At 47.0% G+C, this 18,393-nt stretch overlaps 4 protein-coding genes across 4 annotated transcripts in view; 1 reads left to right on the forward strand and 3 right to left on the reverse strand.

The window, feature by feature from the left end:
• The window catches only part of LOC134396268 (uncharacterized), an 853,762-nt gene that overhangs the window by 658,534 nt on the left and 176,835 nt on the right, over nucleotides 1–18,393 (forward strand). The gene's annotated exons all lie outside the window — the stretch shown is intronic.
• Nucleotides 1–18,393, reverse strand: part of LOC134396301 (zinc finger protein 420-like) — a 207,773-nt gene that overhangs the window by 136,248 nt on the left and 53,132 nt on the right. The gene's annotated exons all lie outside the window — the stretch shown is intronic.
• The window catches only part of LOC134396430 (zinc finger protein 239-like), a 193,426-nt gene that overhangs the window by 121,911 nt on the left and 53,122 nt on the right, over nucleotides 1–18,393 (reverse strand). The gene's annotated exons all lie outside the window — the stretch shown is intronic.
• Nucleotides 9,988–11,158, reverse strand: LOC134396478 (zinc finger protein 558-like). Its single transcript, XM_063123002.1, has 2 exons — nucleotides 10,991–11,158; nucleotides 9,988–10,206 (listed from the first exon to the last, which is right to left on the reverse strand). The coding sequence occupies exons 1-2, from the start codon at nucleotides 11,109–11,111 to the stop codon at nucleotides 10,097–10,099; spliced, it is 231 nt and encodes a 76-aa protein (XP_062979072.1). The 5' UTR covers nucleotides 11,112–11,158; the 3' UTR covers nucleotides 9,988–10,096.

An 18,393-nucleotide genomic window follows, 5' to 3' on the forward strand; every position in this document is an offset into this window, starting at 1 on the left:
GACAAAATGGCAGCTTTTAAGTGCCTTTTGGATTTACAGTACTTTATGTTGTTCATTTATTGTTTGAGCTACTTTGTAAGTGTTATGACATATTATGAATGAAAGTACTGTACATCACTCTAGTTCTCAATTCTATTGACCATCAGAGGATATTTAATAAGTTTGGAAGGATCTGCCTTTGCAACCAATTTTTTTTTTTATCCTGTTAATCAAATCAGCAAACCATTTGGTTTGTTCCTGATTTCAGGAAGATTTTTTTTTCTTTTCTTGCAGGGGATCGCTGGGAGAGCAAGGAAAATGGCATACACCAGAGACAAAACCCTAAAACCGAGAAGTGGGGAGTCCAACCCATTTCCTTTGAGGGGTCAGACGTCAAGGAAATTCCAATACTACAAGATCCTTCTGAACAAATTAATAGGAATACGTACAGTGAGAAAAAGGGGGAAAGCTCAAACTATGTAAAGAATCAGAAGATGCATCTCACCAAATGCCAAAGATTTCACTCAGAGGAGAAAAAAATTCAGTGCTTGGAGTTTGAAAAGCAATTCCGTTGCAACTCACAACTTAACTTGCATAAAAGAATTCATATAGTGGAGAAGCCCAATAAATGCTCAGAGTGTGGAAAGATCTTTGCTCAGAGCACGAGCCTTAAGCGACATCAAAGCACTCACACAGGGGAGAAGCCCTATGAATGTCCAGAATGCGGAAAGAACTTTGCTCAGAGCACAACCCTTAAGCAACATCAAACAATTCACACAGGGGAGAAGCCCTATGAATGCCTAGAGTGCAGGAAGAGCTTTGCTGACCTCACACACCTTAAGCGACATCAAAGGACTCACACAGGGGAAAAGCCCTATAAATGCCTAGAATGTGGAAAGGGCTTTGCTCACAGCGCAGGCCTAAATCGACATCAAAGCACTCACACAGGGGAGAAGCCCTATAAATGCTCAGAGTGTGGAAAGAGCTTCAGTTGCAGCAGCTATCTTAAGCAACATCGAAGAATTCACACAGGGGAGAAGCCCTATGAATGCCTAGAGTGCAGGAAGAACTTTGCTGACCAAACACACCTTAAGCGACATCAAAGCACTCACACAGGGGAGAAGCCGTATGAATGTCCAGAGTGCAGAAAGAACTTTGCTCAGAGCGCGAACCTTAAGCGACATCAAAGCACTCACACAGGCGAGAAGCCATATGAATGTCCAGAGTGCGGAAAGAACTTTGCTCACAGCACGAATCTTAAGGAACATCAAAGAATTCACACAGGGGAGAAGCCCTTTGAATGCCTAGAGTGCAGGAAGAGCTTTGCTCACAGCAATACTCTTAAGCAACATCAAAGAATTCACACAGGCGAGAAGCCCTTTAAATGCCTAGAGTGCGGAAAGGGCTTTGCTCACAGCATACAGCTTAAGCGGCATCAAAGCACTCACACAGGCGACAAGCCCTATAACTGCCTAGAGTGTGGAAAGGGCTTCAGTCAGAGCGGCCAACTTAATCAACATCAAAACACTCACACAGGGCAGAAGTGCTATGAATGCATAGTTTGCGGAAGCAGCTTTTCTCAGAGCGCACACCTTAAGCAACATCAAAGAATCCACTCAAGCGAGAAGACATGAAAGTGCTCAGAGTTTGGAAAGCAACTCAATCACAGATTGCTCTTTCCCTCTCGTGGGACGATCCATTCAGGTGAGGAGCCCTATGACTGCTTTTATGTGGAAAGAGCTTTCGTCGGAGCACAGAATGTAACTTCCTTCAAAGTATTCAATGAGGATTAAAGCTCTTTCAGTGCTCTGAGTGTGGTGTCCAGGACATTCTTCTTTTTGTTTTCGATCGAAGTTGTGAGATGGGGGTGGGGGCAAGTAACCCATTATTATGGTCAGATGATTTCCTGGTGAGATTTGAACTCACTGCATTTCTTCCCTCCTGTAGGGGTGGAGATCCCATTCGGATGGTCCGCCCCACTAGACTGTTAGAATCCAAAGGATTTCTGAATGCTCTTGGGGATTTTCCAGTGCAGAGAGCTGGTGATACTGCCGAGGCTCTAGTCTCTCTGTGGGACAGTGAGATGCGGAGGCCCATCGATGTGATTGTCCCTGAGTGCCCTATCCAGCCCTGTAGATCCTGCCTTGCTCCTTGGTATTTTGGGGAGCTGCAGTCAATGTAACAGGCTGGACGTTAGCTAGCGTGCAAATGGTGTAAGACACAAAGCGAAGATGACCGAACACCCTCTAGAGCACGTAATCGTCCCTCTTCCGTGGCATTGCAGGCAGCAAAGAAGGCTTATTTTGCTGTCTCCGTTTTGTCCTTGGGTAGCCGTCCAGGGGAGCTCTTCTGGGTGGTCTGTGAGGTGTTAACACCCTCCCCAGCCAATGGGTCCCTGTCCCTATTGAAGACCCACTGCGACCTTTTTGCATTGCACTTTGAGGACAAAATCGCTTGTCTCCGCAGCGAGCTTGACGCTGTTGTTAGCGCAGCTCCAGTGATCCATCTGCCCTGTTGCCAACTGGGCCCTTATCTGCACACTGACAGCCCAGCTACAGTGATCCATGTGCTGACAACCTCTCGGTTGGATTATTGCATTGTGTTTTAGTTGGGGCTGCCATTGAACACGGTGCGGTCCAGAAACTTCAACTACTCCAAAACAGGGTTGCAAGATCTTTAACGGGGCGTGGCCCATGAGACTGCATTATGCCAGGACTTTCCCATCTCCACTGGCTGCCAGTCCAGGTCTGGGCCCAATTCAAAGTGCTAGTATTAACATTCAAAGCCCTAAATGGCTTGGGGCCAGGTTACCTGAAAGAATGCCTCCTCCCAGATATACCTGCCTGGTCCCTAAGATCATTGTCTGGGTTCCGTCTCTGTTAGCCCCTGTCAAAGGAAGTGAGGCAGGGGGCTACCAGGAGGAGGGCCTTTTCTTCGGTGGCACCCTGGCTGTGGATTGCGCTCCCCCGAGAGTTTTGCCTGGCACTGCAGCCAACAGTGTGATGTGGCTGCATTAATAGAAGTATGGCTTCCAAATCGCGTGAGGTACTGGTTACTCTCTATTTGGCCTTGGTTAGACCTCATCTTGAGTATTGCATCCAGTTCTGGGCTCCACAATTCAAGAAGGACGCAGACAAGCTGGAGCGTGTTCAGAGGGGGAGCAACCAGGATGATCAGGGGTCTGGAAACAAAGCCCTATGAAGAGAGACTGAAAGAACTGGGCATGTTTAGCCTGGAGAAGAGAAGATTGAGGGGGGACAGGATAGCACTCTTCAAATACTTAAAAGGTTGTCACACAGAGGAGGGCCAGGATCTCTTCTCGATCCTCCCAGAGTGCAGGACACGGAATAACGGGCTCAAGTTACAGGAAGCCTGATTCCGGCTGGACATCAGGAAAAACTTCCTGACTGTTACAGCGGTATTTATTTATTTATTTATTTATTGCATTTCAATACCGCCCAATAGCCAAAGCTCCCTAGGCGGTTTACAAAAATTAAGACCATTCAAAGTATAAAACAACATATTAAACCATAATATAGAATACAATATAAAAGCACAGCCAGGATAAAATCAGCAGTAGTGCAGAAATACAAATTTAAAACACAAATTTAAAACGGCAAAGTTAAAATTAAATAGACTTAAAATACCGGGAGAATAAAATGGTCTTCACCAGTACGACAACGGAACCAGTGACCTAGGGAGGTTGTGGGCTCTCCCACGCTAGAGGCCTTCAAGAGGCAGCTGGACAACCATCTGTCAGGGATGCTTTAGGGTGGATTCCTGCATCGAGCAGGGGGTTGGACTTGATGGCCTTGTAGGCCCCTTCCAACTCTACTATTCTATGATTCTGTGCTGTCCTCCTTCTGATGCCGGGTGAAGATCTTTTATTTTCCCAGTATTTTAACCTTTTTCTGTCCTAGTCTCTTAACTTTGCTGTTTTAAAGTTTTAAATCTCTGCACTGCTGCTTGGTTTTATTCTGGTTGTACTTTTATACTCTTACATTGTGGTTGAAGTCTTATACTGTAAATTGTATTTCATGGTTTTAGTTTTTGTGAACCACCCAGAAAACTTTGGTTATGGGTGGAATAGAAATGCAATAAATAAATAAATAAATAAATGGAAACGGAGTCCTGGAAAGGCAGAAGCCTTGTGTGTGAGCAGTTCCAGACTCCAGGAGACAGGCTCAGTGCCTGTTCTGGATGAGGGGGGGCACTCCCTGTGAAAGTTTGTAGCTTGGGGGTACACTTAGACCCCTCTGTGTCACTGGACGCCCAAGTGGCCACAGCAGCTCAGAGTGCCTTTTTCCAGCTTCCCCTGGTTCACCAGCTACGGCCTCTCCTGGAGAGGGATCTCTTGGCCCGGTGGGCATTAGTAATCTCCAGGCTGGATTACTGCAATGCGCTCTATGTGGGGCTGCCCTTGAAGCTGCTCCAGGAGCTGGAGCTAGTGCAGAATGCTGCAGCTCGGCTGTTGTCTGGAGCTGCCCCTTTCCAGTATGTAACTCCTCTGCTGAGGGAACTGCACTGGCTGCCTATTCGCTACCAGGCCAGGATTAAGGTTCTAGTACCAATGTTGAAAGTCCTAAACAACTTGGGACCAGGATATCTGAGAGAGCGCCTTCTCCGCTATGAACCTGCCTGGTCACGGAGGTCATCGGAGGGGATGTTCCTGGTGGTTCCTCATGGACCTGTGGTCCAATTGGAGACAACCAGGAGAAGAGCCTTCATTGTAGTGGCCCCCTTCCTCTGGAGCTCCTTGCCTCTGGAAGTCAGACAATTGACAACAAGCGCCAATGTTGTGTTTCATCCAGCACCTCCTGAAAATGTTGATCCAGACAGTTTTCCCTGAATAACTGGCTGTTTTTTATCTGAACTCTGCTCTTTTAAATGTAATTCTTAATATGTTTTTATTCTTCTATTTGTTCACGACTCCGACATATTTGATGGGGTGCGGTATATCAATCTTGCAAATAAATAAAGTATTTCAGGGATAACCTACAGCTTAATCAACACGCCTTAAGCTGACGGCACACGCCTTAGGCAACATGGAAGTATTCACTCAGGTGAGAAGCCCTACACAAGCACAGAGTGTAAAACTAACCTCCGGTCAGAGCAGTCGCCTTAAGTTGTCTTGAAGAATTCACACAGGCGAGAAGCTCTATGAATGTCCAGAGTGTGGAACGAGTTTGGGTCGCAGTGTGAATCTTAATGGACGTCAAAACATCCACACAGGCGACAAGACTAGAGTGCAGAAAGAGCTTTGCTCGCAGCACAATGTCTGAAATCACGTCCTAGAATTCACACAGGGCAGAAGCCTATAAGGACTCAGTGGGTGGAAAGCGATGGTTTGTTTCACATTTTCATCAGCAAAGTGCTACTTCAAAACCCCCTAGGAAGTGGAAGGAGCAGGAGTTAGGCCTTATGGATTGTTCAGTAGCCATTGAACTGACGTTGGTTCCAAAACATTTATTTCTATTTCAAACCGTGACAATTTTGAACCCTCAAAGCCAACTGCAAAATGGCAGAAACCATTTATTTAAATTTAGGTACTAAAGCACACCTAGATTATATAAATTACTCTTGTATAAGCAATATGGGGAGGGTGGGTGTGGACCCCGAAACATGGCATGTTTTTTTGAGACCCTCCAATTCCGGCATAGAATTCCCTGGATGGAAGAGGAGAGGTTTCTGAAGGGTGGGCTCACAGGGGAGGGATAAAGTGTGAATGATCTTCAATAAGCGTCTTGGCATTTTGGGAGCATCAATTCCCATCCTTCGTGGATTGTTAAATTCTGAAAAGGGCATGAGTGACCCACTCTGGATGGTGAAGGGAAACAGACCTTGGAGTCCTCACAGAGGAAGAAATTTGGGGTCCTTTGTGGGATCAGTTTAATGCAATATGGGTTAAAAATAGCTGATTAACCAGCAGTAAGCCTCTATGCACCAGTTGCTGGGGAACATGGGTGGGAGGGTGCTGCAGCACCTGTGTCATGCTTGTGGGTAGACTGGTTGTGTGAAGGGAGTGCTGGACTTGAGGGACCCTTGGCCTGATCCATCCTCAGGGCTCCTCTGATGGTCTCCTGTGGGCACAAGTGGGGGGAAGTCTTAGGGCTTTGTGGGGGACAAAACTCCATTGGGGGGAGGAGAGAGGGAGGGAGGAGGAGAAGGTCTTGGGGGTGGTGGAAGGAGGGGGTTCATGCCAAGGGGGGCAATGGGGCATCCAATGCTGCTGGCATCCCATAATATCCGGGGCACGTGGCCGGCTGAGTTCTGCGCCCAAAGCCCTATGAGGAGAGACTGAAAGAACTGGGTAGGTTTAGCCTGGAGGCTGCGGGGAGACATGGTAGCACTCTTCAAGTCCTTGAAAGGTCGTCACACAGAGGAGGGCCAGGATCTCTTCTCGATCCTCCAAGAATGCAGGACACGGGATAACGGGCTGAAGTTACAGGAAGCCAAATTCCGGCTGGGCGTCAGGAAAAACCTCTTAGAGCAGTACGAAAATGGAACGAATTATCTAGGGAGGTGGTGGGCTCTAACACACCAGAGGCCTTCAAGAGGCAGCTGGACAGCCATCTGTCAGGTATGCTTTAAGGTGGATTCCTGCATTGAGCAGGGGGTTGGACTCGATGGCCTTGTAGGCCCCTTCCAACTCTGCTATTCTATGATTCTATGAAATATCTCTCCCCTTCCAATTCAAGCGTTGCCAGTTCCCCATTAGTTCAGCCATGGGCAGACTGTGGACCAAGTTGGCCTCTCTCTGCCTACACCTGTCTACGTTGCCAGGAGTCATTTGCGCTCATTGGCAAACCTCACAATTATTCAAGTCATCGATGGACATACAAGGACATTACAGGGACCGCCTTGGAGTTTACACCAAGAACAATTATATTTAAGGAAGTTTTGTAAAGATAAAAGTATGTCTCAATTAATACAGTTAGTTAAGTAAAACCTTTCTTTATACTTGATTTTCCCAATCAGCCACCCTTGGTGAATTCACTTCCCTTTTTCTTCTCAGAGGCAGGTTGAATAGGAAAGACATCTTACACCTATACTGGTAAGCCTCTATACCTCGAGTTATTGGGGGTTCTTATATCACCCTTTGAAAAAGTGGAGAAGCCCTAAAAGGAAGGATCTGAGGCATGCTCAAAACCTCTGTCCAGTGCCCTGATGTATAGTTTGCTGTTTATTTGTTAAACATTTAAGGTGCCATAGCGCTCTTTGCCAGTCCAAATATCAGGCTGTGAGACACGTGGGCTTACAAAACCACCTTGATCAAGTAGCTGATCTCATGGAACGATCCTCATGGCAACGGGGTCACACACAGGCAAAATTTATTCCTCCCAGATGACCAGGCAAGGGCCCAAGCCAGGACTACTCAGGTAGCTTCCGAAGCTGCTGTCTCCAGGAAAAAGTTCCTTCCGCACAGTCGGACATGCCGTTGGGACTTTTCTGCTACATTTTGAGCACTCCATGCTTGTGTGAGTTTTCTATGGGACATCAAGGTTGATCGGTCAAATAACCTACTCTAATGGTATTCGTTCTTCTGGAATCGAGTCTTACAAAACGAAGAGCTCTGTTGTACTGAAAGGTTTCCCCACACTCCAGTCACTATTAGTGTTTACTGGACTCTTCCCTCTGTGTGACCTTTAATGGGATTCCAGGCCTTTGCTATGATGGACGCTCACTGCACACTCTTTGAGCACTGATGGAGCTTCTGCCTGTATGAATCCTTTGTTGCGATTTAAGGCATATTCCGTTGAATGAATGTCTTTCCACACTCTAAGCACTGAAAGGGCTTCTCCCCAGGTGGATTCTGTGATGGGTTTTAAGGCTCAGATTTCCATTTTTTAAAAAAATCTTCTGGTTATTTACAACAAACAATCTTAATTCATTAACATTAATTCATTAATTGCTCTTTTACTTGTTTAATACACCATAATTCATTGCTTACAGTTCTTCATTCCTAGCTCACCAATCGACATTCCACATTTCATTTCAGACACGTTGAAAGGGAGCCTTGATTCCTCCAATCCACGCTCTCAGGAGCCCTGTGTAGGCCGATGGAGGTGTGCAACACTGCTGTACTGTATTTACAAATTCAATACATTTCATCCGAACCCCTTCAAACGTGTCTTGCTTTGACTGTCCTTGAGCTGCCCGGACTTCCCTCCAGTGTTTTGCCATCAACCATCTTCCCGCTAACAATAAATGGCTCACTGGTCCATTCCGTTGCAGCTCAACAGCTAATCCCATATATAAATCTTACAAGCCTGAATGTGGAGATGGGTGATCCCATTGCCCTATTATCCAACTAATCTCTTAAAACACTGATTTTCAAAATGCATTTCCCTTTGGGCAGGCCCACCACATATGCACATACATCCCTTCCAACCCTCTGGTCATGCCCCAGGATGTTATCATAGATAATTTCCTTGGTGTGAGGTACCATCTGTGCGTCAGTTGTAACATTCATTCCCTACTTTTAACTCATATTGCTTCAAACTGATACTTATCCCCCAAAGGTCCCCAAATTTCTTCCTCTGTGTGGATTGCAAGGTCTATTTCCCACACCATCCAGAATGGGTCACTTCTGCCTGTTTCAGATGCTACAATCCACTAAGGATTGCACTTTATGCTTCCATAAAGATCATTCTGCAACTGAAGCCCTGTCCACATTCAAGGCATCTAGAGGGCTCCTCGACTGTGCGAGTCCTATGATGCAACTTAACGTGGCCGCTCTGACGGAAGCTTTTTCCGTACTATGAGCATTTATAGGGCTTCTCACTGGAATGAATTCTTTCACGTTCCTTAGGAGATGTGCTGTGAGCAAAGCTCTTTTTGCACTCTGGGCATTCATAGGGTTTCTCCCCTTTGTAATTTTGTTGATGTTGCTTAAGGTGTGAACTGCAAGCAAACCTCTTTCTGCACTCTTGACATTGATACGGCTTCTCACCTGTGTGTATGCTTTGATGTTTATTAAGGTAGCCACTCTGATTGAAGCTCTTTCCACACTCTCAGCGTTTATAGGGCTTCTCCCCGGTGTGAATGCTTTGATGTTTTGAAGGTCTCTGCTGTAAGCAAAGCTCTTTCTACGCATTCAAAGGGCTTCTCACCTGTGTGAATTCTTTGATGTTTCTTACGGTATGTGCTGCGAGTAAAGCTCTTTCCACACTCCACGCATTCAAAGGGCTTCTACCCTGTGTGAATTCTTTGATGTTTTTTAAGGTCTCTGCTGTAAGCAAAGCTCTTTCCACACTCCACGCATTCAAAGGGCTTCTCCCCTGTGTGAATTCTTTGATGTCGCTTAAGGGTTGTGCTGTGAGCAAAACTCTTTCTGCACTCTGGGCATTCATAGGGCTTCTCCCCTGTGTGAATTCTTTGATGTTTCTTAAGGTCTGTCCTGTAAACAAAGCTCTTTCTGCACTCTACGCAGTCATAGGGCTTCTCCCCTGTGTGAATTCTTTTATGTTGCGTAAGGTTCATGCTGCGAGTAAAGCTCTTTCTGCACTCTGGGCATTCATAGGGTTTCTCCCCTGTGTGAATTCTTTGATGTTTCTTAAGGTCTGTCCTGTGGACAAAACTCTTTCTGCACTCTACGCATTCATAGGGCTTCTCCCCTGTGTGAATTCTTTGATGTTGCGTAAGGTTCCTGCTGCAAGTAAAGCTCTTTCTGCACTCTGGGCATTCATAGGGCTTCTCCCCTGTGTGAATTCTTTGATGTTTCTTAAGGTCTGTCCTGTAAACAAAGCTCTTTCTGCACTCTACGCATTCATAGGGCTTCTCCCCTGTGTGAATTCTTTGATGTTTCTTAAGGTCTGTCCTGTGGACAAAGCTCTTTCTGCACTCTACGCATTCATAGGGCTTCTCCCCTGTGTGAATTCTTTGATGTTGCGTAAGGTTCCTGCTGCGAATAAAGCTCTTTCTGTGCTCTGGGGATTCATAGGGCTTCTCCCATGTGTGAATTCTTTCATGCAAGCACTGGAATCTTTTCTCTTCTATATAAAATGGTTGGCATTTGGTAAGGTGAATCTTTTGAGTCTTTATATCCTGAGAGCTTTTCCTCTGTGCCTTCCTACTGTGAATGTTCCTCTTACTTTGTTGTCGTAGTATTGGAATTTCACAGACGTCTTGATCTTTCAAAAGAAATGGATTTGATTCCCCACTTCTCTTCAGTTTCCATTTTCCTTCTCTGGTCTACGCCGTTTTCCTTGCTCTCCCTGCGATCACCTGCAAGAATAGAAAAAGAAATCTTCCTGAAATCAGGGAACAAACCAAATGGTTTTGCTGATTTGATTAACTGCATGCAAAAATGTTTTGTTGGAGAAGCAGATCCTTCCAAACATATTAAACATCCCCTGATGTTCAACAGAATTGAGAACTAGAGTGATGTACAGTACTTTCATTCATAATATGTCATAACACTTACAAAGTAGCTCACACAATAAATGAATAACATAAAATACTGTAAATCCAAAAGGCACTTAAAACCTGCCAGTTTGTTCCAGCTGATTATTTAATTGGGAACTGGAAAGTGGGAATTCCACGCTCATGGCTCTTTTCATTGTTGCATGGGCTTCCGAAACCCTGTGTTGGCTTCCTCCTAGAAGGAGGGGTTGTACTATTGCTTTGAACAGACCTATATTTAAAAATAAATTTTCTCCTGCTGTCTTGCTGTATCTCAAAATGGAAAGCAAACTGTTCAGGGCAGACTGAGGAGGTGTTGCTCCCAGGCTGGTTCTCCTGCACTCTTCTTTCCCAGGGCTTCTGAAAATGCCATACTCTCTGGTGCTTCCTCCATGGAGAACATTCAGCTATGCAAATGCAGTCATGGTTTGCAGCCATCATTGCCACAGAATAAGTCCATCAATGGGCTTTTATCAATGTTTTGTAAGGTCTTCGGAGTGTTTTCCTTAAATTCTGAGGGCACAAGCACAAACTCATACTTACACCTTCTCAGATGTGGCAAGAAGACAAAGAGGGAGCCTTACTCCAGAGGGGTCCCATTCCTTACCCAGAGAGGCCAGGATCCCACGATTCTCCTCCATGACTTCCTTGTGCAGAGTCCTTTGGCCTGGATCCAGCAGAGCCCACTCCTCCTCTGAGAAATGCACGGACACCTCCTCAAAGGTCATCGGACCCTGAAAGCAGAAGAATTGAGGTTCTCCTTACACATAATGTTGCAATCCGTGAAGACAAGGATGGTGAGGTCCTCCTTCTGAATGACAGTGCTTCACGAGTGGCATTCAAGGCCTTCCTAGCCTTCCTTGAAGCAGAGCAAAGGCTAAAGAGGCAGGTTCTTCCAGGACCAAAGAGATGTGCAGGAGACGGAGGCACCCAGGACTCCCCTACCTGCCCTGGCTGCGTGGAAACCGCTTCCACTCCACCACCAAGCAAAGGAGTCCTAGAAGGATCCCCCAGGATCAGTTCACTCTCTTTCTGGGTTTTTCCACTCCCTGTGAGGAAGGCAAAGAAGGTGGGAAGGTAAGTTAACATTCTTAAGCATTTCAGTTTTCATTGTTTTACAGGAATCACTGTTTGTCCACATTACTAAAGGACATGTCTTTTTTGAGTACCTAGAGAAAAAGAGTCTCTCTCCACCCGTAAAAACAGGCTCAAGCAGAACATTAAAGCAGTTCATGCTCCTTTGGGCCCCCCACCCCCAATCATTGTCTCTGCCAGGAGCCCCCGGAGGAGCCTCTGCGACTCTCTACTGTTGCCTCCATCTAAGGGTTAAAAAGAACGAGTGTGCTGGGTCCTAGAGAGGCCCGTGGAGAGCCCAGGCTGAATGAATGCACTCACTTCCTCCTCCTCCTCCTCCTCCCCCCCTTGGGAAAGCAGCCTGGGAGGTTTGCATGGAGTTTGCAGCCTCAGCCTCTCTTCTCCTGCAGAGGAACAGGTGGGTGCAAGATGCAAGGGGGTCCCGGGGTGGGTGGGAGGAGAGGGGGTGGAAAGAGCAAAATGCAGGTGATTGCAAAATGCAAGTGGGTCCCAGGGGGTGGAGGGGGTGGAAAAAGAGCCCAGCAGGGGAGGGAGCCAAGGGCAGGTTTGGGGCAGGGGGTTGGAGGAGACAGAGAGCTTCCTGCCCCCAGGGGACTGACCCACTTGGGGCCCCTCCAGGAGACCCCCGCCTTGCACCTCCTGCCCTCCCCATCATTAGTAGATCCTGGAAGGGAAGGCGGGAGAAAAGGGGGGGCTGGGAGGGACAGAAGCCAGCTGACAGTACTTGCCCAAAGCGAAAAATAGTGAGACCACTCCTGCCCATAGGGAAACACAGGACTTTATCTCCCCATAGGGAATCCACTCCTACTCATAGGGAAACATAGGACATTATCTCCTGCCCATAGGGAAACACAGGACTTTATCTCCTCATAGGGAATCCATGCCTGCTCATAGGGAAACATAGGACGTTATCTCCCCATAGGGAATCCATGCCTGCTCATAGGGAAACGTAGGACATTATCTCCCCATAGGAAAGCCATACCTGCCCATAGGGAAACATAGGACATTATCTCTCCATAGGGACAAGCATCTGTCAGGGACGCTTTAGGGTGGATTCCTGCATTGAGCAGGGGGTTGGACTCGATGGGGAGACCCAGGACAGTGCAGCTGCCTCTGCAACATTAGCAAGGAAACATTTGTCATAAAAAAAACCTCTTTGCATATTTGGGATTAAATAAAGCCGGTTCATTTGCTTCTAGACATCTCCTGAAGACTTCTTCTTTTGTTCCTGCAGGCTTGTTTCGCTAAGCTACATTCAGCTACGTTACTTTTATTTTATGTCTCTGTCTCGTTTTTATTTTGTTCTTTGCTCTTCTTGGTTTGTTTTGCACTGCTTCTAATTCATTTTATTTCTGCACTACACCGAGTTAATTTTTTTTAATGCTTTAATGGGATATAAGTGTACTTGTAGTATTTTTAATCCCTTGTAATGTTTTGTATATTTTTAACTTGTAATTCCCCTATAAAACGCTTAAAGATACCTCTTTTAGGATATAGTCAGCAGTCTATCAAATAAATAAATAAATACTACTGCTATATCAAACAACAATAAAACGATCATTAAATCATGATAAATAAAATTTAAAAGATACAAATATAAAATAAAAGCATGATAAGATAGACCCAGGGCTGGCCCTACCATTAGGCAGAGTGAGGCTGTGGTCTCAGGTATTAGATGCTGGGAGGCAGGACCTGAAATGGGTGGGCTGCGTGGCCTGCCCTGGCCCCCCTAAGCCACCCTGCGGCCTTCAGGTGTGATGGAGGGCGCTGTCCCATCGCCCGTGTTGAAAAAGGATTCAGCTGGCAAAATGCTCTTGTGCCTTTGGCCTTACCCACACACATAGCACAACTCAGTAGTCAAGTGGACTGTACCACTTTAGATGGTTGGTAGGCGTCCCTGTATAATATTTCTTGCAAGTAAAATGAATAAATAAAGCACCTTTGGGGTGTAGGGTGTAGCATAATCACTCCTGTTTGAAGTAATCAAGTCCATCCTGGCACTTCCGGGGTCTTGTCACCTCGTCCTGATGCATATATAGACCAGGCCTTAACAACATCAGAAGTGCCACGCTGGATCAGACTGAGGGTCCATCCAGTCCAGCACTCTGTTCACACAGGGGCCAACCAGCCATCGGCCAGGGACCAACAAGGCAGGACATGGTGCAACAGCACCCTCCCGCCCATGTTCCCCAGCAACTGGTGCACACAGGCTTACTGCCTCGAATACTGGAGATGGCACAAAACCGTCAGGGCTAGTAGCCATGGATAGCCTTTTCTTCCAGGAATTGACCCAACGCCCTTTTAAAGCCATCCAAATTGGTGGCCATCACTGCATCTTGTGGTAGTGAGTTCCATAATTTAACTATGCGCTTCATCCACAAGCCATTGGGACTTGATGACTCAAGTGATGTACATTTGTGAACTAGTCCTAGAAGTTGCTTTATTTTATTTATTTATTACATTTTCATACTGCCCAATAGCCGAAGCTCTTGCATTTTTTTCCTCTTCCCTCCCAATCCCCTTTCCTTTCGTGTCATGTTTTTTAGATTGTAAGCCTGTGGGCAGGAACTGTCTTAAGAAATATTTTTGTAAGCCGTCTTGAGAGCCTTTTTGGCTAAAGGGCGGGGTAAAAGTACTCTAATAAATACAAATAAATAAAATGTCTTGGGCCAGCTGGAATAGACCACTTGCTTAAGTTCCAAAGTCCCTGCACAAACAAGTATGTTTTTAAAAAGTGGGTTCGGGTAGAGTCATGTCGGGAGAGGCGTTGCATCAGGTATTGTGGTCCCAAGCCGTGAAAGCCCTTATAGGTTAAAACCAGCACCTTGAATCGGGCTCGGAAACGTACAGGCAGCCAATGCAAGCGGGCCAGAATCGGTCTGACATGCTTGAACCTTCTGGTTCCTGTTACCAATCTGGCTGCTGCATTTTTGCACAAGCAGCTTGATTCGGTTTTTCCCAATGATTTTACTTTACTCATTTGCGGAGCTCAGACTTCTCTACCATTTTCCATTTCAAAACACCCTCCCTACTTTCTTTTTGTTGTTTGTTTCTTCAGTCGCTTCCGACTCTTCGTGACTTCATGGACCAGCCCACGCCAGAGCTTCCTGTCGGCCGTCGCCACCCCTAGCTCCCCCAAGGTCAAGTCTGTCACCTCCAGAATATCATCCATCCATCTTGCCCTTGGTCGGCCCCTCTTCCTTTTGCCTTCCACTTTCCCTAGCATCAGCCTCTTCTCCAGGGTATCCTGTCTTCTCATTATGTGGCCAAAGTACTTCAGTTTTGCCTTTAATACCATTCCCTCAAATGAGCAGTCTAGCTTTATTTCCTGGAGTATGGACTGGTTTGATCTTCTTGCAGTCCAAGGCACTCTCAGAATTTTCCTCCAACACCACAGTTCAAAAGCATCTATCTTCCTTCGCTTAGCTTTCCTTATGGTCCAGCTCTCGCAGCCATAGGTTACTATGGGGAATACCATGCACTGCATGATCCACACCCTACTATCTACCTGGATTAATTTTTCCTAACTAGGCTTTGCTGAGTTCTGCACCTCGGGTTCTAAGAGAACTCGAGTTCTGCACCTCGGGTTCCAACTCTCCTCTGGGTCTGCAAGGCCTTTTCTTCAGATCCCTGCCTGGGAGAGGGAGACAGACCTTCCTTTTAATTCCACGCCATCCCTGCTCTCTTTCCTTCCCGTAAAAGTTTTGATTATACGTTTTACATTGCATTTAATGAGTTTGAATTGGGGGACATTTAAATGGAGCTACATAACAATTCAAATGCTGCTATTTGGGCCTAGTACTCTTTTCACATTGTTTTCTGTCAAGCCTCAGCAGGAGTTAAACTGTAGTGTATTTTGCACACACATGTATTTCTTGGTTATCATTGCATGTTTCGCACTTCACTGCTGTATGTGATGTTCTTTTGCATTTACTTTCTTTGTGAACCCTTCATACCTTAAGGCTTCCTTTGTGACGTGTTTCATTTGTTTAACGAGTTCAAAGAGTATTCATGGTTCGCTTGCTGAAGTTTTAAAATAATTTTTCAAACATGCACTTAACACAGCTCTGGTTACATCCTCCCTCCCACTGGGGCAGAGTCAGAACCTCATTTTCAACTGGGAGCCAGATTCCTGTTGGACCGGGGTTGTGGAGACCCACTGGAGAAGGTCCTGGGTATTAAGTTGGCGCCAGCTATATCTAATCCATGCAGCTCCTCCATTTTCATTCCTGCAGGACAGTCCTTGCCTGAAGAGAGAAATTGGCAGCCAAGGAAGGAGATCTTTTGAGTCCTGGTGGGAGCGGAGATGGAGAAGAGAGTCACGATGGAAGAGCAGAACTTTGCTGGCCCTGAAGCAGGAAACATCTCCTGCAACATCCAGGAAGAGGACAGTGCAGAACCCTGGGAAAGAAGAGTGCAGGAGAACCAGCCTGGGAGCAACACCTGCTCAGGCATGGAGCTCCAGCGCTTCAGGGACTTCTGCTACCAGGAAGGTGAGGGACCCCGAGAGGTTTGCAGCCGACTCCACCACCTTTGCCGTCAGTGGCTGAAGCCAGAAAGGAAGACAAAAGCTCAGATGCTGGACCTGGTGGTCCTGGAGCAGTTCCTGGCTGTCCTGCCCCCGGAGATGGAGAGCTGGGTCACAGAATGTGGAGCAGACACCAGTTCTCAGGCGGTGGCCCTGGCAGAAGGTTTCGTCCTAAGTCAGGTGGAGGACAAAAAGCAGGTGAGAGCATTTCATCCTGATGACTAACAGGGCTATGTTCTTAATATTTACCTCAACTTGTTTTGGCAGGTCCTTTAAGGAAGGGATACCTGAATTTCCAGTCGTCCAACCCCCAGGAATGGTTGTCGTTAATGTGTAGAGAAAGCCCTCCTCAGAGGATAGTTAAACTAACAGTGCATAGTTAAAATATGCAATTCCCTAATGCAGGATGTAGTGATGGCCACCAATTTATACAGTTTAGGACAAGGGTTAGACAAATTCCTGGGAGCAGAAGTCCAGGTCCGGGCCTGATTCAAAGTGCTGGTACTAACATTCAAAGCCGTAAACGGCTTGGGGCCAGGTTATTTGAAGGAACGCCTCCTCCCATATGTACCTACCCGGACCTTAAGATCATCTACAGGGGCCCTTCTCTGTGAGCCCCTGCCAAAGGAAGTGAGGCAGGTGGCTACTAGGAGGAGGGCTTTCTCCGCTGTGGCACCCGGCTGTGGAATGAGCTCCCCAGAGAGGTTCACCTGGTGCCTACACTGTATTCCTTCCTTCGCCAGCTGAAGACAGGAGTTAGACAAATTCCTGGAGGAAGCACAATCCATGTCTACTAGTATGGATGGCTCTATCTGTCCTGAAGAAGCCGGTCTGACACCAGCCACTTTTGCTTATCTTTCTGGGCAGAGTGCCCAGACTGGGAAGCACGCCAAGAAACAGCAAACACAGCAAACTAAAGGAGGTAACTTCTAATGTGTATTGGTCACACAGCTGTAACAAAAATACATAGAGCAATCGTTTGTTGCTTACGCAAAACACACAGGCAGTCCATAAAGCATTCCAGATGTCAGTGAGGATACGAGAGAGTCACGAAAGCCAGTCCAGGTTCCAAAGGGCAGGAGAGAGTCACGAAAGTCCATAAAGCCAGTCCAGGTTCCAAAGGGCAGGAGAGAGTCACGGGGTCCAAGAAGTCCAGAGTCCAAAACAATCCAACAGGAACACGGCACGGTCCAGGGTACACGGTCCAGAGCTTCTCCCAGGCAAACCAGATAAGCTCTGACAATTTGCTGGCCTGCGGACTGCTACCTAAATACACCAGCTCAGCCTCACAGCTGTTCTTTGTTCAGCTGGCGTTTATTAGCAATCCGCTTAGATCGGCGTAACGCCTCCTTCTCTGCCCTTTGCTGTTTGAACGAGGGCACGTGTAACAAGTCTGTTTGCTCCTCTTCTAAGTCTGCACTGGATGAGGCCTCTGCTGGCTGTTGATCAGCCAAGCTGGTACTGGGTCCCGCCTGTGGCTGCTCATCCCCAGAGTCCTCATCCTCCGAAAACTCACCATTCCTTACACTATCTTACCTCCAGTATCTGAGCCAGTATGTCTATGTAAACCAGTTGCTGGGGAACATGGGCAGGAGGGCGCTGTTTTACTCATGTTCTGCTTGTGATTTCGTGGTCAACGGCTGATGGGCCACTGTAGGGAGAGAATTCTGGAGTAGATGGACCCTTGTTCTGATCCAGAACGGCTCTTCTCACGTTCTTATGATCACAGGAGAACTGAATGGGTTTATGAAGTTCTGGGGAAGGAGGGGATCCTTCTTCAGCCAGTGGCAGAGTCCTCCCAACAGGACAGGAAGAGCATTTGTAGACGCCAAACTGCTGTGTTTACAGCGGAAGATGCTGGATATCAGGGAATGTCTGGGAGGTTCTGTCTTTCCTCCTGGGTGGTTTTTGGAGGGTGTTCAAGTGCTTTGCTTATGCCAGGGTTGAACTCTCAGCCCCAAATCACACATCCCTGTGTGCTCCCCTGTCAGAGACACAGCATAGTGTGCTGTGTGGTTTGGATGATAGATCAACTTCAGAAGGAACCCTGAAATGCAAACTGATTGGGAAATGCTGCCCTTGGCCTTGACCTGACCCATTTCCTTCCTTCCTTCCTTCCTCCCTCCTGTTCTAGCTCCAGGGGAAGTTGGCCAGAGCACCCACAGATTTCCCTGAGGCTGAGAAGGCTCCACCGGGCATCACACAGAGGCAGCTGGACATGTGGATCTTGCAGGAGGGTGACGGAGGACGCTCCTCACTGGGTAAGGGTTAGTGGGACATATTTCCCCATGGTCTCCCTCCCTCAATTACGCCTGAGCTGCATGAGCTGCGTGAACATTCTGCTCTCCACTGGGAGAGAGACTCTTTTTTTCTCTAGATACCCAAAA

The sequence above is a fragment of the Elgaria multicarinata genome, chromosome 3, assembly GCF_023053635.1.
Source record: "Elgaria multicarinata webbii isolate HBS135686 ecotype San Diego chromosome 3, rElgMul1.1.pri, whole genome shotgun sequence".
In the NCBI taxonomy this organism is placed as follows: Eukaryota; Metazoa; Chordata; class Lepidosauria; order Squamata; family Anguidae; genus Elgaria; species Elgaria multicarinata.